General features: G+C 35.7%; 2 protein-coding genes, 1 long non-coding RNA gene and 1 other non-coding gene across 5 annotated transcripts in view; 3 read left to right on the plus strand and 1 right to left on the minus strand.

Moving 5' to 3' along the window:
• The window catches only part of fxr2 (FMR1 autosomal homolog 2), a 32,839-nt gene extending 22,378 nt beyond the window's left edge, over positions 1 to 10,461 (plus strand). For both annotated transcript variants that reach the window (XM_065248643.2, XM_065248644.2), the window contains exons 13-17: positions 1,069 to 1,248; positions 1,654 to 1,857; positions 6,750 to 6,848; positions 7,419 to 7,510; positions 8,762 to 10,461. In XM_065248643.2, coding sequence (XP_065104715.1) covers positions 1,069 to 1,248; positions 1,654 to 1,857; positions 6,750 to 6,848; positions 7,419 to 7,510; positions 8,762 to 8,872 — 686 coding nt within the window. In that variant the 3' untranslated portion in view covers positions 8,873 to 10,461. The remainder of the gene's footprint in view (positions 1 to 1,068; positions 1,249 to 1,653; positions 1,858 to 6,749; positions 6,849 to 7,418; positions 7,511 to 8,761) is intronic.
• Positions 10,462 to 16,857: 6,396 nt separating this feature from the next.
• On the plus strand, positions 16,858 to 20,761 carry ponzr6 (plac8 onzin related protein 6). Its single transcript, XM_065248541.1, has 4 exons — positions 16,858 to 16,933; positions 17,831 to 17,958; positions 18,765 to 18,925; positions 20,283 to 20,761. The coding sequence occupies exons 2-4, from the start codon at positions 17,838 to 17,840 to the stop codon at positions 20,484 to 20,486; spliced, it is 486 nt and encodes a 161-aa protein (XP_065104613.1). The 5' UTR covers positions 16,858 to 16,933; positions 17,831 to 17,837; the 3' UTR covers positions 20,487 to 20,761.
• Positions 20,762 to 21,969: 1,208 nt separating this feature from the next.
• LOC135730652 (uncharacterized) lies at positions 21,970 to 23,635 on the plus strand. Its single transcript, XR_010526033.1, has 3 exons — positions 21,970 to 22,169; positions 22,870 to 22,976; positions 23,055 to 23,635. It is a non-coding gene; the product is annotated as an uncharacterized lncRNA (long non-coding RNA).
• Positions 23,636 to 24,233: 598 nt separating this feature from the next.
• On the minus strand, positions 24,234 to 24,307 carry trnan-guu (transfer RNA asparagine (anticodon GUU)). Its single transcript has one exon. It is a non-coding gene; the product is annotated as a tRNA-Asn (tRNA).
• Between the last annotated feature and the right edge of the window lie 740 nt (positions 24,308 to 25,047).

Below are 25,047 nucleotides of genomic sequence, written 5' to 3' on the forward strand. Positions count from 1 at the left end.
GGTGTTTCTAACAAAAAGAACCATATAATATATATATATATATATTCAATTTGATTGTGTGTGGGGGGGCCTACAAGACATTGTGCCCAGGGGCCTCCGAATTCTTAATCCGGGCCTGTTTAAAGGGACACTCTCCAGGTCTGGCGCTAGCACTTTTAGCATAGCTTAGCATAATCCATTAAATCTGATTAGACCATTAGTGTCGTGCTTGCAAATGACCAAAGAGCTTTGATAATTTTAATATTTAAAACTTTTGTAGTTACGCCCTGTACTAAGACCAACGGAAAATTAAATGTTGTGATTTTCTAGCCAGATATGGCATAAAATCATTGGTCTAGTCAGATTCAATGGATTATGCTAAGCTATGCTAAAAGTGCTACTGCCAGACCTGGAGATCGGCTGAATGGATTCCAAAATGGTAAAAAAGAAATGTTTAACTCTAGGGGAGCTGAAAAGGGGCATATTTTTAATAAAGTGGAGTGTTCCTTTAAGCCTTAAATTTGCATTGTGTAACTTTCAGAAGGATATCTTGACAGAAATGCAATATAATATACATAACTATATTATCAGTGGCATATAAAGACCTTACAAAATGAACTGTATTGTTTTTATTACCTTATAATGAGCAGTTTTATCTACATACACCACTTGTCCCCTTACATTGAAGTCACCGTCATGTTTCTACAGTAGCCCTAAATGGACAAACTTCTCAACAGAGCGTGTTTGTCACCGGGTTGTCTCAGATGATGATGTTTTTGTCCTGTGGCAGCTACCGTAGCTTCTCTATGCGTTTCCAAATGGAGGGATGAGCTGTGTGGACTGAGCCATTTGTTGCAATTCACTGTCTGAGCACTAGATGCCGCTACAAATCAACTCACAGGTCCTTTAACTAAATTGCCTGTCTTAAATTAAGAAAGAGGTCTTCACAGCACAGAAACAATCATTTTACATTCGGAGACAATGAAAAAAACTTTGTTTCCAAATAGTTTATGTGAACTTGAATCTGTTTCTCTCTCTGTGGCCATCTTAAGAATTTTAATCTTTATTTTTGATCCATCCTCCCTGCAGGAACAAACTCTGAGATGTCCAACGCTTCAGAGACCGAAGAGATAGTGGACCGAGATCCCAGACCAAGAGGTGTTGGAGGAGATGATCGAGGCTCTAAACGTGGCGGACGTGGTCGTGGCTCCAGCACTGGCAGGGGCCGGGGAGGACAGGCACCCAAAAACGCTAACACTATCAGCTCAGGTAGATATAGTGTGTACAGAGTGGATGTTTTACATGGGAGGCCTTTAGGCTCTGCTCTAAGATACGTAATGCTGTCTGTGAAAGAGCATGAAAGTGTTTTTTTTTTTACTCACTGTTTTCACTTTTCTTTGACATGACCTTACTCTCTCAGTATTAAAGATATCAAGGTTATGTTTTCACAAAATGTTCTTTACTTTATGTAGGATGATTATGTATAGAAAACCGTAAATAAAAAATCACTTTCACCGGCAAGAAAGTGATTTTATCAGCTAGAAATAACTTGTTATCATGCGTTCTCTATAAAAAATTAATTTAGACAAAAGGTGTGGTAATCTTAGTTTTAAAAGTCACTAAGTCAATTAAATATGACATTTCATTGACACATGTTTTGTGTGTGTTTTGCAGTGCTCCGAGATCCAGACAGTAACCCGTACTCTCTGCTGGAGGGTGAGTCAGAGGTTGCCGGTGATACGGATGCCAGTGAAAGCATGGGTGGGAACGACCGCAGGAGACGCTCACGTCGTCGCCGTAACGACCAGGAACCCAGCCTGATGGACGCAGTCGCTAACGAATCAGATGGTCAGGCACCCGCCAGTGAGAACGGACTGGGTACCACAAATTTTATGTTATTTGAAATTGTACACTAATCATTTGTTCTTGCGCAGTCTGTAACCTGTATTTGCCTAGCAGATGCAAAAAGCTTGCATTTAGTCATTTCCTCTTAAAAGATTTACAAAACAAATTGCAGTCTAATGCTATACAGGGCCACAGTAAGAGAGCACCACCATCTAACTTCATTGTGGACAGCCAAATGTAATTATTCATTTTTAAATCGTTTGACATTGAAGGAGCAACTATTTGGAAATTACATGGTGGAGTTATACAGCCGTGGTCAACAGTTGCGAGAATCAACTTGCACATTAATTTTGTTAATATATTTTTATGTTAAATATTTATAATGATTTTATTAAATACTGCTGCTTCAGTGTTTTTACATCTTTTTTGCCAGATGTTACTATACAGCATTTACAAGCATTTCAAGTGTCACAGGCTTTTATTGAAAACATGCTGTCAATCAATTTTTGTACAAAACATCCCTACGACAACAATTTCTCCCAACCAACTGGTGACAAACAATGCCCATACAACTATAATAGAGCACCTTAATTTTCTTGAATTTGGCAGAGCAATTATGTATGAGAATCCTTCCACTATTTATATAAATATAAGCCGGACCAAAGAGTCGTGTAGCGTGACCCCTTCTAGACATTAACCTAAACTTCTGCCTGTGGGACATACATTAATGGCTTCAAACAATAGAGAGCTATTAGGGCCTCCTACAGGAGATTGGTCTATCGAGCAGTCTACCACGAGGAATTGTTTTTCTTTGTTATTCACACTAAGCAGTTTCTATGGGCCATACATTTGTTTGAGACATTTGGTTCACACCTTCACTACAGACACGTTGTGTTGATTACATCAGAGCATAGTTGCAATGAAGCACATTGATTACGCATGAAAGAAATATACACAAAATCCTCATAATTGTAGGTCGAGGCAAAAGAGATAACCAAGTTTTTCGGGGACAAAACATTGAAATTTTGGATTCATGTTCAGGAAACTCCCCAGGCATTAATCGCATTTAGAACTTGGAAGAGTTTCGTTGCAAAACGAGATAAATCCATTTTTAAAATTTTTGTCAAAACATGTTTATTATTATGTTATTATTTTGTTTTATAGTGCTACTTAGGTGTATTTAAGTTATGAAGGTTTAAATCAAAACAAACTAACTGCAGTTGAATTGATATTAAAGGAATATTCCATTTTCTTAAAAGAAAAATCCAGATAATTTGATCACCACCATGTCATCCAAAATGTTGATGTCTTTCTTTGTTCAGTCGAGAAGAAATTATGTTTTTTGAGGAAAACATTGCAGGATTTTTCTCATTTTCATAGACTTTAATAGACACCAACAATTAACAATTACCGTAACTCAACAAGTAACAGTTTTTTTCAGCGGAGTTTCAAAGGACTCTAAACGATCCCAAACGAGGCATAAGGGTCTTATCTAGCAAAACGATAATATACAATAACAAATATACACTTTTAAAGCACAACTTCTCGTCTAGATCCGGTCCAGCGCGACCTAACGTAAATGCGTAGTGACGTAGGGAGGTCACGTGTTACATATATAAAACGCACATTTGCGGACCATTGTAAACAATAAACTGACACAAAGACATTAATTAGTATCAGTTGACATACAACAACTTCGGAACCGTCCTCTTTCAACAGCGTTCGTCCTCTGTGACCTCTTGACGTCATGACGTATTGCGTGGGGTCACGTTGGCGCATCACGACCGGATCTAAACGAGAAGTTGTGCTTTAAAAGTGTATATTTGTTATTTTTATTGTCAAAAATGACAATCGTTTCGCTAGATAAGACCCTTATGCCTCGTTTGGGATCGTTTAGAGTCCTTTGAAACTCCGTTGAAAAAACTGTTACGTGTTGATTTAAGTGTTAATTGTTGGTGTCTGTTAAAGTCCATTAAAATGAGAAAAATCCTGCAATGTTTTCCTCAAAAAACATAATTTCTTCTCGACTGAACAAAGAAAGACATCAACATTTTAGATGACATGGTGGTGAGTAAATTATCTGGATTTTTCTTTTAAGAAAATTGAATATTCCTTTAATTGGAATGCACAACCAAAAAACAAGATTTCTGGAAAATAAAAAACGGAGTTATCTCGTTTTGCAACAAAACTCTTCACTTGTTGTCAATCCGTGAAGAAAAAACACAAATTCTGACAACCTCCAGGCATTGATTATGCAAGGCTTGGCTGCAATTGGGATGTGGCCCTGAACTTGATTGACAGCATGCCAGTGGAAATTGCAGAGGTCTTGAAGAAGGGTCAAAATTGCAAATATTAAGTAAAGGCCTTCGACACTTATGAAACACTTGTAATTACACTTCAGAATATCATAGTAACATCTGATAAAAAGATCTAAAACACAAACCTTGTGAAAATGTATATTTGTGACTTTTGGCCATGGCTGTATTTAACTGTACTGTGATCGACAAACAAATTTGTTTCTTTGAAATTCTGATATGGTAGAACTTATTCAGAATCAAGAATTTTATAATGCTATGGTGGAGCTGCTGCAGCTGTGACTGTCCGCTTTACGGGGTTGTTGTGCATTAAAGGATAATTCCGGTATTTAACACTTTGAGTCTCATTTCTGGTTTGTTTTGTATGAACTACAGTGATGGACACAGACATTTTGACAATGGGTCGTGTCTTGAGTTTTTGACTCGTTTAGAAGCGTCTCTTGACTGCTTCAGAATGGAAGTCAAGGGCCATGCACAAACATGTCATTAAAACAACACTTAACGTTCATTTTCAAAACTGTGCTACTCACCGAGTGGTTTGTGGTGTTCGTTGATGATTAAAAACAAATATATTGGTGCAATGTATGATTTCAATCCGTGTTATTTGCTATAGTGGAACTATTTTTTCAGATACCTCACAACCGCGTATATATACTCCCGCTCTATATTTGAGTCTGAAGCGTCAGCACACTCCTGACCACTTGATGGCGACAACCACTTTGTCATACAAGTACGCTCGGTGTCTAGCGTATAGATCGAGCTCAACTTCAAACCTAAAGCTGGTCACTGAGCCATCAAATATGGGAAAAATTTCTTCTGAGAGAAACCGAGCAAAAAAACTACAACCACATGTAAACAGACCCTTTTCTGTTTCCCGGCGGTGGAATGATATATCAGCAAGCCATGAGTCTTCAGAGAGAAGTTAATGGAATTTTACAAAATGCCAAAAAAAAAAACACAACAGAAACTGTATTTCGCTACACAACTTGTTTTTAATCATCAACGAACACCACAAACCACTCGGTGAGTAGCACAGTTTTGAAAATGAACGTTAAGTGTTGTTTTAATGACATGTTTGTGCATGGTCAAGAGATGCTTCTAAATGAGTCAAAAAGTCAAGACACGACCCATTGTCAAAATTTCAGTGTCCATCACTGTAGTTCATCCAAAACAAACCAGAAATGAGACTCAAAGTGTTAAATACCGGAATTATCCTTTAAGCATCGTGCATGATACATTATATATAGATGTATACAAGATTTGATTGTAAGTTGTTGATTTATGAAATATAAATGCCATAAAAATATCTAAACCCATGTATGCATATGCTGACAGGTTTATATTGTAAAATGACTTTTGGTAAGGTTCTTCTTGATGCTCTTTAAAATCTGATTTGTGGTTTGTACAAAACCAAATAATATAACTTAAACTTGTAGGCAATGGTAATTTAGATTTGGGTTCCAAAACTTTTCATTTCACAACTCTCTTAAAAGGTTTATAGCGTGAAAATCTGACTTTTTCCATGTTTAAGTGTTATAATTGGGTCCCCAGTGCTTCTATCAACCTAGAAAATGTAAAAAAAAAGATCAACCCAGTAACTTCGTTTTGTTAACCATTCTCTGCGAGCATGTGAAAAATGAGGTAGTGTAGATATTGCCTCTTTTGTGACGTAGAAAGCGAGTCTTGTTACAATAATACCGCCTCTTAATCTGCACTATCCAACCATGACACTGCCATTCAATGCAGAGAGAAGGAGAGAGAGAGAAAAAATAATTGACAGCACAATTGAATTTTAATTTTAACACACCACCGTTATGGTGATCAGTGCTTACATTTAAAAGGACACAACCAAAAACGGCACAATTTTGCTTGCACCTAAAAAGTGGCAATTTTAACATGCTATAATTAATTATCTGTGGGGTATTTTGAGCCAAACCATTTCATACACACTCTGGGGACACCAAAGACCTATTTTACATATTAAAGAGGACATTTCACAAAACTTTTTTTAAGATGTCAAATAAATCTTTGATGTCCCCAGAGTACGTATGTGAAGTTCTAGCTGAAAATACCATATAGATCATTTATTATAGGATGTTAAAATTGCCACTTTGTAGGCATCACAATGGGAGCAAATTTCCAATGACCTATTTTTTCACATGCTTCCACAGAATGGTTTACCAAAACTAAGTTACTGGGTTGATCTTTATCACATTTTCAAGGTTGATAGAAGCACCGGGGAACCAAATTATAGCACTTAAACATGAAAAAAGTCAGATTTTTTTCGATATGTCCCCTTTAAAAATGTCTCATTATATCTCCCCTTTAAATTGGTTTAATCTGTTTCAGGACCTACCACAAAGACATATGGGGAAAAGACATTTGTTATTTTTTTCCTTCATAAATTAAATTTTCATTTGTAGTTTAATTGCAGTTTGAATGCTTGAAAGAGCATCACCAGAAATGATTGTCCACATTAAGAAAGCCATTGGATCGTAAGGGATCATAAAAGGAAATTAGTTTTATGGGACTTTGTGGAACCGGCTCAGAAGATAAACTGAATATAAATTGGTCCCCTGACATCTCATGCTCCTTTTCTCTGACTCTCAGAGGAGGAGGGCAGACCCCAGCGCCGCAATAGAAGCCGTCGTCGCCGTAACCGTGGCAACCGTCCTGAAGGAGGCTCTGCCAGCCGTGACAGGCAGCAAGGTGAGCGAGAAAGAATCGAATCGAGCGGGAAAAAACTGTATATTTATTGTAGTGAAAAGGAAAGGATGTGCACCATGGCTCCAGCTGTTGCTACAGTTTCACTTTTGCAAGCCTGGACTAAGTTTCACAGTTTTTGCATTAGATATTGATATTTCCAGCCATTTTTTTTTTTAGTTAAAGGGATACTTCACCGATTTAGCATTCAGCTTTGTATCTGTAGAAACCCGGTAGTATTACTGAATGACCATGTTTCCCTCCCTCATTTCCCCCTGAGAGGAGAGATATCTGCATTTTGGTTCTGCAAAAAAGTCCTCCGATGATGTAATATGACGATTTTTGCATCATCGGAGGACTTTTTTGCAGAACCAAAATGCAGATATCTCTCCTCTCAGGGGGAAATGATGGAGGGAAACATGGTCATTCAGTAATACTGCTGGGTTTCTACAGATACAAAGCTGAATGCTAAATCGGTGAAGTATCCCTTTAATTTCCAGCAGACTCGTCATGGCATCTCTTGTTTTTCGTATCAGACGTTAATAATGTGTTCCCCTTTGTCCTGTGTTGATATAGAAACTGTTGCTGACTTAATCTCTCGTGCCGAATCCAATAGCAGACAGAACCTCCCAGGAAAGGATGACACACAGCATGCAGCACATACCAAGGTGAGCCAGAATTGGGTCAACAACAAAATCCATCCTTCATCTCAACTTTTTCCCCGCCAGCGTTTTTTAAATTTATTTATTTTTTAAAGGTGCAAGCCAGTGCGCCAGCATTTTTTATGATTTTTACAAAAGTTTAATGCCTTCTAGAAATGTTCTTGTTAAAATATATAAACATGCAATGTATCAAATGAAAGAGCAGACCCTCTGCTTTCACACATTTCATCTTATCTTCATTCGTTCTCTTTTTATCACACCTCAAATATGGGTAGGTTTCTTCAAAAAGATAAAATGCTGAGATAATTGCATTTTGTAAAGGACTTTTGATTTAGAAAGATGATCAAAACATACACAAAGTTTTTACTGTTTTATAAGTATGGTAAGAGCGCCACCTAGTGCATAATAGCGAAAATATAGATTGTCGTAAAAACTCGTCATTGGCATGGAAGCATTTTCTCTTAATTGACAAAATAACTTGAGATAACTCGTTAACGGCGGGGAAAGAGTTGAGAAATTCAAGAAGCTATTCACACTACTAAAAACCTTTCAGTTTTGTTTCTTACTAATTTTGTTTTCATGTATCTAAATAATTTTAATTGATCATCCCTGGTCCATGAGAATTTTTTAAAGGGACACTCCACTTTTTTTGAAAATAAGCTCATTTTCCAGCTCTCCTAGAGTTAAACATTTAGATCCATTCAGCTGATCTCCGCATCTGGCGCTAGCACTTTTAATAAAAATTGAAAATAGTCCCCTGCTATTGAAAGTTACCAAGTGGACTATTTTCGGGCAGTGCGTAATATCACTACGCCTACTGTAGCCATGTTACATCCGCAAATTCCTTGATTATTACGCCAGAATGAGAATATAGTTCCTAGTCATATCTGCCTAGAAAATCGCAAATCTTTATTTTCCGTTGGTCTTAGTACACGATGTAACTACAGAAGAGTCAAGTTTTAAATAGAAAAAATATTGAAAGTCTTTGGTTATTTTTTAGCGTAATGCTAATGGTCTAATCAGATTCAATGCATTGTGCTAAGCTATGCTAAAAGTGCTAGCACCAGACCCGGAGATCAGCTGAATGGATTACAAAATTGTAAGAATCAAATGTTTAACTCCAAAAAATTAGCATATTTAAAAAAAAAGTGGAGCGTCCCTTTTAGGGGCTTTACCTTTGTTTAAAATACATTTTATTGTAAGTCAATTTCAGGATAAGCCACGAATTAGCTACAAGTATCTTCTCTTTCTTAACAGGAAAACGGAACTAGCGTGGATAAAGAAGAGCACTCTCCCTCCAAGCGTTCCCCTAGCAACGGCGTGGCATCGCCTGGGGAGGCTCTGACGCTGGTGAACGGCGTGTCGTAAAAGTCACGTCGCCCCCCCCCTCAAGACCCACGTCTAGAGCAAGACACCACAGCGAACTCTGTCCCTGCTTGCATTCACGTAAACCTTTAAACTGACGAATGAAAATCGACTAAATCCTTGAAATCATACACAAGTTTACGAGAAGAAAAAGATACAAAAAAATATGACGAACACATCTACTTTAAACCACACATAACAGTGTATGTTTATCTTATCTATCAGTACCTAGTGCTTATTTAAGACAAGCTTGCCAAAAATGAGCTGATGGATGTGACTTAAATTTCTGACGTAACACAGAAAACAGGACGTGACTATTTGGGATTTATTTTGGAGAGTTTTGTTTTGTTTTGCTGTTGTCGTCGCTGTCATTATTCGTTTTTGTTTTGTTTTGTTCGTACTCACTGGTGTGGGATTGTGAAAACACTCCCAAGCAGACGCATCTCTGAAACAGTGTTAGCATACGAGAGAGAGAGGAGCGGTAAAAGGATGAGGGCGGAGCCTCTTCTAGTGATGGACAGTCGAGTATGTGGTACTCTGAAAATAAGGGCAAAAGGGGAAAGGGAGAGACATTGTGCCTTGAATTTGAAAAACTTGAGTATTTTTTCCTTGATATTTACGTTGTTCATGGAATGAAGTAGATGGTTCCTGTTTTGTGGTGTTTTTATTTTGTCCAAGGAGATGAAAGGATTATTAAGAGGATGAGTTTAAGATTAGATGGAGAAGACGTATAATAATGCCAAACGTGAAATTACGACATCTGTCCACCGTCAAGTCATTATTTGAAAGCCGTTCATGTGTGTATGAGTGTGTATCTGTTTGTACGTGTATAGTTGTCAGAGATGCAGGAAGAGCATTCAAATGTGGAGGAACGTTACATGATCCTGTGAGAACAGACTCTTAAATAAGTGGAAAGCAGAGAAAGGGGTCTTTCTTTCCTGCATTCAGAGCCAGGGTCCTGGGTCTCTGCTGTAGTGGAAGCAGCCTTACCAAACCCAACCAGAGAGAGAGAGAGAGAGGTGAACGATAAACTACAAACTGACAGGTTCAGAGTGTGTTTTCACAGCAATCCACCGAAGGTTCAGATGGATGGGAGTGGATTTAATGTGTGTTGTATTCGTGTGGAAGGTTACACGCGCATTTATAGCTTCCAGTCCTTTGTCTACAACTGACTGAAGGGGGGGTTGTCACCTCACTGGCGCCCCCTCTGGTGTGGATGGTTGGTCTTTGGTTAAGAAGGCGCTCTGGGAACAGTGCAACCTCATAAGATGAAAGCTAGATGCACTGAAACTGATGCATTCATTCACACACACTCGCGCGCACATCTGAAAGCTTTGTCTTCGTAATACACTCCAGTTTACGTCACACAAGTGTTTTTGGCCTCTTCGGTCTCTGTCGGGGAGGTTTAACGTTGCACCAGAGAAACTGTTCAAGGTGTTTGTCATGATTGAAAGAGGTTAGGGACCCCTCTCCCTTACTTTATTACTGTCGTCTTTGTTCCTGCTCTCAAAGTGTTTTTTTTTTTTGGTTCTTTCCACATCATAAAAACAAAGAATAAAATAGAAATGAAATAAATTATTTCTGGAATGATACTATTGTTTGTGGTCATTTTTGTTATTTTATTTACGTATTTAAGGTTAATACATTTAAATATATTAATTTGGCACAGATACTTTTTTCCGAAGTGAAGTACAAATGAGGAATATAAGGAACATTAATATCTATGAAGTATTGAATAAAAATTTTATTTGTTTCAACTATTCTTAAATTTTAAGGGGACATTTCACAAGACACTTTAAAGGTGTCAAATATATCTTTGGTGTCCCCAGAGTACATATGTGAAGTTTTAGCTCAACATGTTAAAAATTACACTTTGGGTGTGACCTTTACAATGCAAATAAGCTGATCTCTGCCCTAAATGGCAGTGTTGTGGTTGGATAGTGAAGATTAAGGGGCGGTATAATCCCCTTCTGACATCATAAGGGGAGCCAAATTTCAATTGGTACCTTTTATGTAACATGCTTGCACAGAATGGTTTACCAAAAGTAAGGTACTGAGTTGATCTTTTTCACATTTTCTAGGTTGATAGAAGCACTCGGGACCCAATTATACAGTAGCACTTAAACATGGAAAAAGTCAAATTTGTCCTCTTTAAGTAAACGTAACATACATTTTAAGGCCACAAACTTAAAATTATCAGTAAAAATGCTGTGAAGAATACCCAGTCCTTGCACCTACATATTTAAAAAAAAAAAAAAATCAAACAATAAGAACTGGTTGGGTATTTAAATAGTTGTTAATAAGATGTAGAGAGAGGTTTGTGCTATAATGTTGTTGATGTTTTGTTGTAAATGATAGTTTATATAAAGTTGCAAAGTGATTAGCGTTTGCTTTGGTGAACATGAAACCTTTTCAACACATCATATTTCTCTCCTAAACAATGAAAACATTTCATTGCTTAAATGAAAACATTCATTTAAGATGCTTTGCTGTGTATTTTTAAGTCCATTCAATGGCTGGCATAGAATTAGTTATTCAATTATTTTATACTCTTTGCACCAAGTTATAAGAATTTAACAATTTACGTATATGAGCTTTGAGTAAAGTGAATTGATCTGGTGTTACATATTAAAATAAAGAAGGTTGAGCAAATTCATGTTTGTTTAAATAAAAAGAAAGTTCTGTTATTTTGACAAAATTTATGATTTATGATGTATTAAACTTTCAATGGGCTTCCATCAGATTAAAGGGATAGTTTGTCCACAAATGAAAATTCTGTCTTAATTTACCCTAAACCTGTACGAATTTCTGTATTCTGTCGTACACATAAGATATTTTGATAAATGATAAAGCACATATTTGGTGCCCAATGACTTCCATAGTGTTTGTTTTTTCCTTCTATGGAAATCATTGGGAACCGTCAGCTGTATGGTAACCATCATTTATAAAAAAAATCTTCTTTTGTTTATAAAAAAAACTAATTAAGGTTCAAAACAACATGAGGGTAAGTAAATGATAGAATTTTCATTTTTGGGTTAACTATCCCTAAGCTCTTAAACAGATTGTGTTTGCTTTTATCCATGAATTCTAAACTAACAACTAACAACAAATGGTTAAATATGATCCTAGGTTCAGATGTCATTGTCAAAAGAGAACTTGAGTAATGAAAGTCCACTTAATTTCTTGCGTCATTATCACAGTGTGTTTACCTTATTCATCACTATGGATGTTGTGTTGCATTCAAAATAAAAGGGCTCCTTTGTTTTTCAGAGCTTTATTCCACTCTGTTCCTGGATACTGGCTTTGTTCCAGGATGTTGCATAAGGGATTACTGTAATGCAAGATCTTATAGATGCTATTTTATATTTCTATACAGCATATTGTTTAAAAATATGATCATTCAGCCCTGATGACATGCGTTTTTCTGTTTACTCATCAAAATAATTTAACCACGTTTTATGTTCCAATTCGGTTTAATATAATTTAATTATAGACTTGATAAGAATATAAAAGATATATACTAGAATATAAATAAATATATATATTTATTTATATAAAAGGCTTGATAAGTTGACAAATGGAGTAAATGTCATCTACATTTTAGGTTACTGACCCTGCCGTTCAAATCTGTAAAAGGGTTAATGCAAGGATTCTTTTTGAACATATGAAAAATCTAAGCTTAACGTGGAGGCAACAGTGAAGAGTGTAAATTATGGAGAAATTCATCATTAGAGATGAACAACTCATGAAGGTGATGGTGAAGTGGTCATTCAAGCTTGTGGAAGAACACATTTAACATGGTTGAGGTGAGTAAATGTTTATTATATGCTTTTGGGGCAGTGTTTCTCACGACTAGAGGGGCCTCAGGATGACTTAAAATCAAATATGACAAACCAAATAAGCTAAAACAATTAAATCAAGATTTTCCTTTGTGTTTGGTACACGTTACACACATTGGTAGTTAAGCTCTATAATATTGTGAAGAAATAGTGAGTGGTGGGGCTTTCATTAGTCAAAAAGTTTGAGTTCCACTTTTTTAGATAAAATTGTTGTAGTGTGTTGGAAAAAAGTATTATAAAAAAATTTTTTTAGTGATGTTCTCTTGTTAGATATTGCAGAAGGAGGCTTCAACATACAGAGTCAGAGAGCCTGTACTGGTTTCGGAAGAAACATCTATTTAATTTTATCAACCAGTCAGGAGTTAGGTTTACAATTAACGCAGTTAAGGTATACTCCAGGTAAATATCAAAATTAATCCATGATTTACTCACCCTCGAGCAATTTGAGAAACATACAATATGTTCAGATTTCAGAAGATCACATTTGGAGTTATTTTAATAATGTCCTTGCTTTTCCAAGTTTATAATGGTAAAAAAACAGGGATCATAGAACAATTTCTGACTAAATCTCAAAAAAGTGAATCCATCCATCCACACGACTCCAAGGGGTTAATAAAGGGCTTGTGAAGGCAATCAGTCTAATTTTGTAAGAAAAATACCTTGATCTTTGGCGATTCATGAGAGTCACTGCACAACGTAGCCATGACAACCAACCCTCACTACGCTAAAACTCTCGTAAATCGCGAGTCCAAGATTGCGTTTTTACCGGAAGCTAGTTATTATAATTTATACATTTTGAAATACTCTTTACATATGACTTAAATAAACTACTTAAAGGCTGTGAAGCAGGTGGAATTATGATAAAAACCATTCTGTCCACTTCAACAGGCCCAGGAAGTAAACTGTTTCCTACAATCCATGTGTTTGTTGTAGTCCAAGAAAAGAGATTTACATTGGAGACGATTAACTCATGTCATCCTTTTGCATTTTCCATTTGCATATCGTTAACATGTACTAATACACACTTACACACCAAAGGAAATGTAAAATCATGAATCGGATAATTGGTGCACTTTAACCCCTTGGAGCCATGTGGATTACTTTTGTGAAGGATGGATGCACGTTTTTAGAAGTTGTTCCATTGTCCCTGTTTTCTACCGTTATAAGCTTGGAAAAGCAAGGACATTTACTAAAATAAGGCAAGGCAAGGCAATGCAAGTTTATTTGTATAGCACATTTCATACACAGAGGTCATTCAAACTGCTTTCCACCATATTTTTTTTTATTCCTACCATGGAAGTCCAACTCCAAATGTGTTCGTTAGAAAGATGATGGACATATGGGAGATTCTCACGAAATCCAGATTTAGAAGGTGTCCAGCATCAGAATTTGAAGCCAATTTTAGAATTATACATTTTTTTTTAGATTATCATTATCAAAAATCATCATTACCGCAACATGATAGGATGCGTATAAATAGCACGAAGTGTAAAACTCGTGCAATACATACGCCAAATTCCACTTTGGCGTGCATATGATACGCAAGTCCTTCCCATTCACTTAAAAGGTGCATCTTTTTTTGTCGTTTTATTTATTGGTTTCTCAATTTTTTCTGTTTTTTAAACCATTTTCGCTTGGGTTAGATTGGAGATTTGCTTAGTGAGGTTATTTAATATACAGGTTTCTCCATGTTTTTGTCCATATTTAAGCCATGGTCGCTTGGAGTTGGGGTTAGAGTTGGGTTTGGGTTATGATTTCATTTTTATATAACAAAAAGTTGTTCTAACCCTAAACCCAAGCGAAAATGGTAAAAAAATAGCAAAAAAATTGAGAAACCAATAAATAAAACGACAAAAAAAGATGCACTGTTTAATTGAATGGGAAGGACTTGCGCATCATATGCACGCCGAAGTGGAATTTGGCGTATGTATTGCGCGAGTTTTACACTTCGTGCTATTTATAAGCATTTTCAGGAGACTGGGTAGGATATTCCATTAAATTTATGCATTTACAAACTCATGTTTTGGTAATGAGAACTAAAAAGTTGTCTAGGCACTATGACAAACAAAATTTTAACTTTTATCTGGAGATAAAAAATAAGAACTGCTTACCTGGTAGCCATCTTGAGTGTCACAGTCAATTATGTCCCTTCCAACAAATTTTTTTTTTTTTTTAATGTAAATTCCTTGAAGGCTTAAACAATGACTGAAAATTGTTGCGGAGGATGAGAAAATTGGTCTTGGACACATTTTTATTCCTTAATATTGTCTCTACATTTACCAATGATCACCAAACACCACATGTTTCTTTACCGTAAATGCTTATAGTATAACATGGCACTGAAGCTTTTTATTTTTTAGATTTGTTAATTATAAATTTTCCATGTCAAAGAACCCAAATCCAGTCATGGACACATTGCAGTAATGAAAATTGTCCCCTTAAATGTGAAAAAACAACAAAATTGGTTTGTATGATGTCATTTGAAATTATGTACAAATAGTACATGAAGAGATGTTTGTAACCGTATGTTTCTTATTTTGAACCTTTTACTTTGCATTTACTTTTTTATCAAAATGTTTCATGACACCTCATAAGTCTCATTTTCCGAGAATCACCCATGTATCTCAGATTGGTTGAAGAAATCATACGGTAATTTTGAAATTTGCCTTGAGTATCGCTTTTACTACCTAATGCCAAGACGACAAACCATGCAAGCATAAATGTTGCCAGTTTCCTTAGCAAAGTTGTAGTTTTTGGGGAAATCTTTCTTGTAGCGTATAGGAAGTGGTGTTGTTTGTGGTTTACACATGACATGTGTGCCAGTAAGAGAATAATAAATGTTCTGTTGAGAACAGATTGTTTGGCTGTGAGTCTGAGGATGAAGTGGATTTGTGCCTCAAAACAATAACTTTGCATTACAAGACAATAAGTGTTTTGCTGTATGCTGTGGGTTTTTTTATGTTTTGTTCAAATATATTCATTCCATTATGTGCATATACATACAAAGAGCAACCCAGGTTTAGACAAGAATCAAAATAATAATTTGAAAGGACTTGATTAACTTATATAAAATATAGGACAGCAATTGAATTTGATTTCTCAAGTATGTGCAGTGGGTTTTGTTATCTTTTGGACAGCTTTGCCACTCGATTCTTTAAATGTAGCAGGAAACCAAAAGCAAATAAACATTTCCTGCACACCTGACCACAGTCACAGATTTTCACTAGCAATGTCTGAGGTGCTAACAGAACTTCATAGCTGAATAGGAAGTTAAAAAGAAAGAGAGAGAGAGAGAGAGAGAGAGCATGATATGAGATTTATAAAAAAAATGATGAGATGGATAACAATAAACAACAACAAATAAAGGTAACATAAGGAATATTAAATACTGAAATTCAACATAATGCTTAGATACCACAGCTGTCATGCATTTTGGGCAAAGGTCCCCTGTGGAGCCTGGCCTGTCTGAATTTCCTGTCTGAAAAAAGCATTTATGTACAGGGGATGAACAAAATTATGTGAAGCCGTTGGAAATAACTGACATCTCTTAATAAGGTGTTAATACGCCTTAAAGGGATAGTTCACCCAAAAATGAAAATTGTGTCATCATTTACTTACCCTTATGTTGTTACAAACCTGTACAAATTTCTTTGTTCTGATGAACACAAATGAAGATATTTTGAGGAATGTTTGTAACCAAACCGATCAGAGGCCCCATTGACTTCCATTTTAGGAATAGAGAATACTATGGAAGTTTGGGTACAAATATTCCTCAAAATATCTTCTCTTGTGTTCATCAGAACAAAGAAATTATCGTTGTGAACATTTTTGCATTTTCGTTGTCAACAAATCAGCAAGGTCTCCAAAGATTTAGATCACAAATCCGGTTTTGAATGCATGTGAGTTCAGTAGTTTGTGTGTTATCTGTTTACACAGCAGCATAGATTAATGCGATGCTTCTGATCAATATAATGACATCAGGTTCAGAACTGCCCTTGGTCCCATTATTAAGAATTAAAGTGCACCTGCATATTGTTATTTTGCACAATGGTAATAGGTTGATGTTCGTTTTTGTTTCAGGGCAAACATGTGACGTCTTTCTTGCACTCCCTTGTGCTAACTGCTGCTCCACCTACAACCTGGTGCCTTTTGGTCCACGCCCCTGTAAACACATCAGTGTATCTTCACTTAACTCTACACACCCTGAAGACCAGGATCCAGGCAGGTTGGTGTTGATAGTTTGAATCAGTTGTTCTGCATCATCTATCTTTGATTTTTTTAGTAGAGATGATTTTTCAAATCATTTTAAACTTTTATAGGTGTCCACTGCCGAATGTGTTGGTCTAAAGTTGACAAAATGAATTTGTATTTAAAAGAAAGTGCCTTTTTTAAAGCATTTGTAAAGAATGTAGTTATGATATACGAGTTATTTTCTTTTACTTTTAACTTTCACGGTTCACTACTATTAGTAAAATCTTTAAGCCACTGCCCTTCCTTTTTTCCGGACTACATCGTCAAATCCAGTGCGGTTATTGTTTTCACCTTTGTAAGGACAGATGGTGCATTTACAAGTAAAATTAGGGGAACTAGGAACAGGAATTTGTTTTTTGACCCCACTGCTTTTATTTAATATTTGTCTGTGTTCAATGGCAACCGAATAGGTTCAAACTTCTCTATTCTTTCCCACCTTTCAGTATATCTGCATTGTATTATACCAGCCCTGTGGGGAAGGGAGTTTTCTTTTGAGCCAGCTGAAATTTCACCTTGATCGCTGTTTATATTGGAAAATGTTACATTGTGTGAAATGTGATGTAATGTATATATGGCGTGACCTAAAAATGTTTTATTCAATTCAAACGAAAGTTTACAGTCCTGCCTACATTTTATATTAATATGTAAAATGCAATAGTGTTTTTCATCATTTATTAATCTTTCTTAATGTTAGTTAATGCCAATACAATTCGTCATGCTAGTATTAACAAGTTAACAATGTACTAATAAATGCTGTAGACGTATTTAGTTAATGTTACCAAATACAACCTTACTGTAAAGTCATACCACAATTTACAGTAAGAGCAGGACTTTGCAGTATCTTATAGGATTATGTTGATGTGTTCTTTAGGTCTCTTATGATCATGATGGCGCATGCAGCTGTAAGCGTACAGCCAGCAATGGTGGTGACCACTAACAATCTGAAGATTAACCAGTGGAGCAGTGGAGTGTGTGACTGTTGTGAAGATATGAGCATCTGTAAGTGTATTTGTGTCTGTGCGGTGGGCAAGGGGTGGAGATAAAGCAAAAAGATTTACAGTGAGGTTCAAAAGTCTTAATCTAAATAAGAAAACGCATCTATTTTGCATTGTTCTTATGGGGGGGGGGTGTACACTGCACTGTTAACAATGTTAAATCAACATAAATTTTTATGTCACTTTATCTTAAATTACGTTACACAACTTCAGCTTGTTTTTATAAGTTGTGTCAACTTAAGTCAGAACTTACAATAGCAGGTTGAATTGGCTTGGCAAAACCAAGTTATTTTAACTTCATGCTGCATTTTCTTTTTAGAAATATGTGCATAAACAAGAACTAGACATGAATTTTAGGATGTATTCGTTTTTCGCTCTTTGCTTTAATAGCGAGTGATCTCAACTTTCTGTTTAAAACCTGATGATCTGTGTTAGCATGATATAAGAATATGTCAAAAAAAAAAACACATTTTGTGAGCTTCAACGGGGCAAGGAAATATGATCTTCTGTAAAAACGCTTTATCTCTGTCAAGGTCACCAATTTGCATACATTTGAGTAGAGACCTAGGGAAGTACTGCCGAATTTACCATTCACTTTCATTATGACTCAAACTACTTTTTAAATCTTTCAAAAGATTTGGAGTTTATTTCCAGTTTTTTATGTTTTTATCCTTAATTCTAAATGTAAATTTGTTAATGCTAATGATGCTGAAGGTTACATGTATGTATTTAGTGAGAATAGAAGTCTTTCCCTGACTATATAACATATATCTCAAACATTTGACATCTTTTGTATTGGGTATCTGTCAGGTTGCTGTGGTTTCTGGTGTCCCTACTGCCTGATGTGTAAAACCAGTGAGGACTTTGGAGAGTGTCTCTGTCTCCCCCTGCTGGAGATGTGCTTTGGTGGCATGTTACATCCTATCACCCTCTCCATGAGGAGCAGTATGAGAGAGAGATACAACATAAAGGTATGTGCAGCATCAACTCTTAGGGTGGTGTTAAAGGGACACTCCACTTTACTTTTTTTTTTAAATATGCTCATTTTCCAGCTTCCCAAGAGTTAAACATTTGATTTTTACAGTTTTGGAATCCATTCAGCTGACCTCCGGGTCTGGCGGTACCACTTTTAGCATAGATTAGCATAATCCATTGAATCTGATTTAACCATTAGCATCGCGCTCAAAAATAACCAAAGAGTTTCGATATTTTTCCTATTTTAGACTTGACTCTTCTGTAGTTACATCGTGTACTAAGACCGACGGAAAATTAAAAGTTGCAATTTTCTAGGTCGATATGGCTAGGAATCTAACAAGGACTTTGCTGCCGTACCATGGCTGCAGGAGGCACAATGATGTTACACAGTGCCCAAAAATAGCAATTTTCCTCTATATTTCAAGTTCCATATTACATAAATGTGAAAAACTACCCAAAAATGAAAATTTTGTTATAATTTCCTCACCCTCATAGTGTATGAGTTTCTTTATTCTGTTGAACACAGAAGAAGATAATTGATGGTAAGCACAAAGTTGACAGTACCCATTGACTAACACACTCTTAAAACAAATGGTGCTAAATAGCACTAAAAGTGGTTCTTGGCTCGTAATCATAGAGGAACCATTTTTAGTGCCATATAGCACCAGTGAAGCACCTATGAAAAACCATACGGGGTTCATATAGCACCGCTGTAGCACCACATATGGTTCTACACAGGTGCTACACAGGCACTTTATCTGTGCTATATGGCACTTAAAATGGTTCCTCTATGATTACGAGCCAAGAACCACTTTTAGTGCTATTAAGCACCGTTTGTTTTTGGAGTGTATAGTAAGAAAAAAATACTATGGAGAGAAATTCATACAGGTTTAAAACAACATGATGACAGAATTTGTATGTGAACTCTCTCTTTAAAGGGGACATATCATGAAAATCAGACTTTTTCCATATTTAACTGCTATGATTGGGACACCAGTGCTTCTATCAACTACAAAATGTGAAAAAGAAAAAAACAGTCATTTAGTTTTGGTAAACTCAGAAAGCAGGACTTTTGCTCCCCTTGTGATGTCATAAAGGGATAATACAACCCCTTAAGCTGCACTATCCAACCACGGCACTACCATTTAGTACAGAGATCAGCTCATTTGCATTTAATGGAGACAAACTGGCCATATTAACTTGTTATTATAATTTATCTATATGGTATTTTGAGTAAAAACTTCACATATGTAATTTGGGGACACAAAAGATTTATTTTACATCTTAAAAAAGTCTTGTGAAATGTTCCCTTTAAACGATGTGTCTGATTATTTGCATTTCTATCTCTTGAAGGGTTCAATACAAGATGACTGCTGTGCGGTGGCCTGCTGCACTGTGTGTGTCTGGTGTCAAATGGCGAGAGAGCTGAAGAATCGACGTCACTCCCTGGTGGTCATTAACCCTGCCATTAACCCAGTGCACCAGCAGCCGCAAGCTTTCAACCACCCGGGTCAAGTCCCCAATATGGCCTACCAGCCCATTAATCCTTCCTATTAATCTCTGCAGGACATAAGAGCACATTTCTGTATTCCTCAGTAAGCACCTGGTGATCTATTGGCATTATAGTGCAAAAGAAATCTAATCATCATAATAATGTTTTTATTACACTGTGTAAAAGTGCCTTTATATGTATATGTTTTGCACGACCATTTTTAATGACATAACATTTTAGCACTTTCTTCTATAGACAGGTTGCCAAAAGTAGTTCTTATATCAAATTATAAAAAATTAGTTATATATAGTAGTTATAAATATATATTATATTGATGCTATGAGTAAACATGTCCTATATTTTAATAAATAAATTATATATATTCTCAAATGTTTGGGTTTATTAATTAGTACATTTCAAAATACGAAACTCAATTATTCATAATACATCATTAATACTGTACATCCTGATGCTTTATGCTATTAATATAATCCAATTTAAATTACAATATTACATTATATTAGAACTTTATTCATATTTTCAGTTTGCTACACGCTGTGTTTTTGTACAGTTGCTTTGCAACTACAGAAATGAGTATGAATTGACATTTACATAATCTGTGCTCAGGTACAAACTCTGTGGTGCACACTGATACGTTTCATTCTGCGTGTCTGTAATTGGACAGTTGAAGCAGGTCTACACACTATCCAAACAGAAAGAAGTTTTGTGTATTGTTTGTGTAATGAGACACTGAAATTGGACACAAGGGATTTGGGGGCAAATAATCTAACAAGGGATTTGTAGCCAGCCCAACGTGCATAACCACAGCAACAAACAGACTAGTGTGACCACACATAGTCAAAGAATAGCAACACTCCTGTGTATTTCTAGGGTAACACTAACAGACAGAAAGATGATCTTAGTTTGAGCATTAAAAAGACTTTATGCCACAATAAGTTCCCTCTGTCTGCAGCAATTGCACATGCAGTCTCAGATTTGCATTCAATTACTGATTAGTGGAAAGTTGTTTTATTCTGTTGGTAGAATAAAAAGGCAGAATGTTTACTGGTTTACTCATCTTTACTGGTTTATGCATTCACAGAAAGCAGCCTGGTGTTGATTTGGATTTTTCAATAATACAAAAGATTATATATTATCCACCACAAGGGGGCAGTCAATGATTCTTATTTTTGCTGGATGCTGAAATCGTGTGATTTGAATGATTAGATTTTGTAAATGCATGTCTTTTATTCATTAATCTCTGACAACTGACTAAAGAAAATTGATAAATTAATGAACAAAGGCTTTAATGAACACCGAATGAACAAAGGCATTTTAAAGGAATCGTTCACCCAGAAACAAAAAAAATATATATAATTTACTCCCCCTTAAATTGTCCAAATGTAAAAATGTCTGTGTTCTTATAAACACAAGAAAAGGTATTTGTAATCAAGCAGAAAGCAGGAGCACCGTTGACTTCCATAGTAAGAAAATTAAATACTATGGAGTTAGTGCTCAAAAACGGTTTGGTTAATATCTTTTTTTTTGCACTCTAAAAACCGTTGGGTTATTTGTTTTACCCAACAGGTGGGTTAAACATATTGGGTTGTTGTGTTGGGTTATTCCTAGCTTGTATTGGGTTATTTCTATAACAACCCAGACCGATGGGTTAAAATCGGGCTCACGTCACGCATTTTGAATTTCAATGGTCGACAGGTGCCACTGCTGAGTGCGGACAGACACGAGAGGTACGTTTTAAAATATATATCTCTGTGTAATGTTTTATTTTGCTACAAAGTGTCTTTAAGCTCTAACACACAGTAAACTATCAGCCACGATTTCTACAAATACTTGTACAAAAACGCTGTTGTCTAGTTTTTGTCCGTTACACGTGTTCCATTGATTAACTGTTACCGATGCCAACACGCGTTTTTAAACCATCATAAAGGTGGAAAAACATCGCAATTTATTTTAATACTAAACAGCACCAACAGCATGATCCCTTACGAAAATGAATCATGTCTTTTTTTAGTATTATAACGTTAGTTTCATGGCGTATTGATTGCCATATTGCTTTAACCGTGTTTTCTGTAACAGACAATGTTTTTTTGTTTAAAGTGTAGTAAAAACCGTTTTTAACTTTTGTAAGAGAATGCGACCGGCTGTTTTTGGCTCCAAATATTTTTTAGCCGGCCTGTGTTATAGAAACAGAGCTGTAATATAAATGTGCTTCTGAATGGAAATGTCTTAAGAAGCTATTATATTGTCGTCTTACTGTCGCCTGATAAAGCGCTGTTTAATCCTGCACGTCTTTTACTGTTTACTGTAACCCCGGTAACGGTTGAACTTGCTCTTCAGCGACATCTACTGTCAAAGTAGAGTATTTATTCAGCTTGCCAGATGTGTTTGCTTTGAGATTTAATTCATTATTCTTTTCATTAAATGTAGACATTCTTGGAGATGTTGCATTAAAAACCTTACAAAATGGCCAGCAAGATGGTTCAGCCTTCCTACAGTACCAAGAGGCAAAGCAAGCATTTATAAATTTTCAACCTGTAAGTATCATTTATGACACTTGTTTTTTTTAACCTGTTTATGTGTGCATATTTACATTGTGAAAATTCTGTCTTCAGGTCAGAAAACAAACATAATTCAGTATTTGGAGGAGGAGGTAGGACGAAGACCCCATGTCCTGTTATGGGATGAATTCGACTAATCACAAGCCTTTGTTATCGTGGGGAGGCATGGCCCAGGAGCAAGACCAGCAGTTGACATGTGCTTTAATATTTTTTACATTTTAGACAGAGTATCCCAAGCCTTTCACTACTGTTAAGTAGTTTCTGTAACACAATACATTTTGTACCAGGTGATGTTTCCTTAACACACTGTCACCTGTTTAAAGGGACAGTTCCCCCAAAAAATGAAAATTATGTCATAATTTTCTTCCTCTCCTGTCGTTACAAACATACATTTTTTTTATTCTGATGACCATAAAGGAAGATTTTTTGAGTAATGTTTGAAACCAAACAGATCATGAGCCCCATTGACTGTCATAGTAGGAAAAAAGAATACTATGAAAATGAATGGGGCTCATGATCGGTTTGATTTCAAACATTCTTTGAAATATACCTTTGTGGTTATCAAAGTAAAGACTTATATACAGGTTTATAAGAACATAAGAGGATGAAAATGATGACAAAATGTGTGAACTATGCTTTTACGCAGTTTTTAGTTGGATAAGATGGAGTAGATTTGTTCTGTTCTTATGTTTTTGTTTATTTATGTATGTATATATGTATGTATGTATGTGTGTATGTATTTATGCTTCTATACATGTATGTATTTATACATTTAAATGCAGGTGCAAATGACTGAATGAAAATAAAGCATTACAAATGTATTTGTAAGTTTTGTATTATTTATTTATAAAGCAAATAATAGTAATAAATAATAATAATAATAATAATAATAATAATAATAATGAGGTTAAAACAGCATTGCAAAAATAACCCAACAAATTGGTTATTTCATAACCCAACTAATTGGGTTAAACTTTCTACCCAATGCATTGGGTTAAAATAACCCAACAATGGGTCGGTGCTATAGTAACCCACCATTGGGTTATTTATTGGGTTATTTTTAACCCAACTGTTTTTAGTGAGTGTTGTTGTTGTTTGGTTAAGACATCTATACAGGTTTGGAACAAAGTACATATTAACAGAATTGTCATAATTGGGTGAACTATTCCTTAGTTTAAGGTTTTTGCGCCCAATTGTATCAAAAAGGAGTACAATGTATCAAAAATGGTTCTTCGTCCCTGGGTGGGCTTGAACCACCAACCTTTCGGTTAACAGCCGAACGCGCTAACCGATTGCGCCACAGAGACTTGTGTAGATCGCCTTTTTATGACGTCTCAAAAACGTCACATACTGACATCATAGTAGCTCAAATAGACATGCAACATGTGGACCGCAGAGGGGCGCTAAAGTCATAGATTTTATATGAAACACTAAAAGTACGTTTAAAATATGCATTTGACATATTTCTTTAATTATTTTAAAATATGCCTATGCCATGGCTATAATTCGGCAACTTAGAATAAAATACAAGAATAAGAAAAATATTTATATAAATTATATATAAAATAAATATTTATAAAGTCATTTCTGTAATGTCCCAGCATTCACCTTTGCGGACAACACTACAACATTGGAATTCTTTAAAAAATATAATATTATAATGTTTCACTTTTAAATACTTCTACTGATCTATTGGGGATGCTGTGGAAATGGTATACAAGTTTTTTAAAAGTCATGAATTCACCTTTGTAAAAGAGACTGTATGCGTTTTATGCTCACCTGATGCCATGCAGAAATCCCATTTATGATAGTTCTAGTAATGGTGGACTTTGCGTCGGAAATGGGGGGGGGGTATCATTTTAACTATTCCGATTCCGATGTGAAATTACATTTTAAAATGGGTTTTTGCAGCAGTGGCCCCTTGGCCCCACTCAATTCTTTCAAGATTGTGCTAGAAATTCAGAAAATAGAAATTCTAACAATTGGAAGTCTAATAAAAGACAAATTCATTCAAATAAAATATTTTTATATTTTTAAAAATACAAAT

This window comes from Paramisgurnus dabryanus, chromosome 2 (genome assembly GCF_030506205.2).
Source record: "Paramisgurnus dabryanus chromosome 2, PD_genome_1.1, whole genome shotgun sequence".
In the NCBI taxonomy this organism is placed as follows: Eukaryota; Metazoa; Chordata; class Actinopteri; order Cypriniformes; family Cobitidae; genus Paramisgurnus; species Paramisgurnus dabryanus.

What these genes read in the sequence shown, in the direction of transcription:
- ponzr6 (XM_065248541.1), top strand. Translation starts at nt 17,838, where the DNA reads ATGATCATGATGGCGCATGCAGCTGTAAGCGTACAGCCAGCAATGGTG. An exon ending in TTGTGAAGATATGAGCATCT is followed by an intron (nt 17,959 to 18,764) that starts GTAAGTGTATTT and finishes GGTATCTGTCAG; the next exon opens with GTTGCTGTGGTTTCTGGTGT. An exon ending in GAGAGAGATACAACATAAAG is followed by an intron (nt 18,926 to 20,282) that starts GTATGTGCAGCA and finishes TATCTCTTGAAG; the next exon opens with GGTTCAATACAAGATGACTG.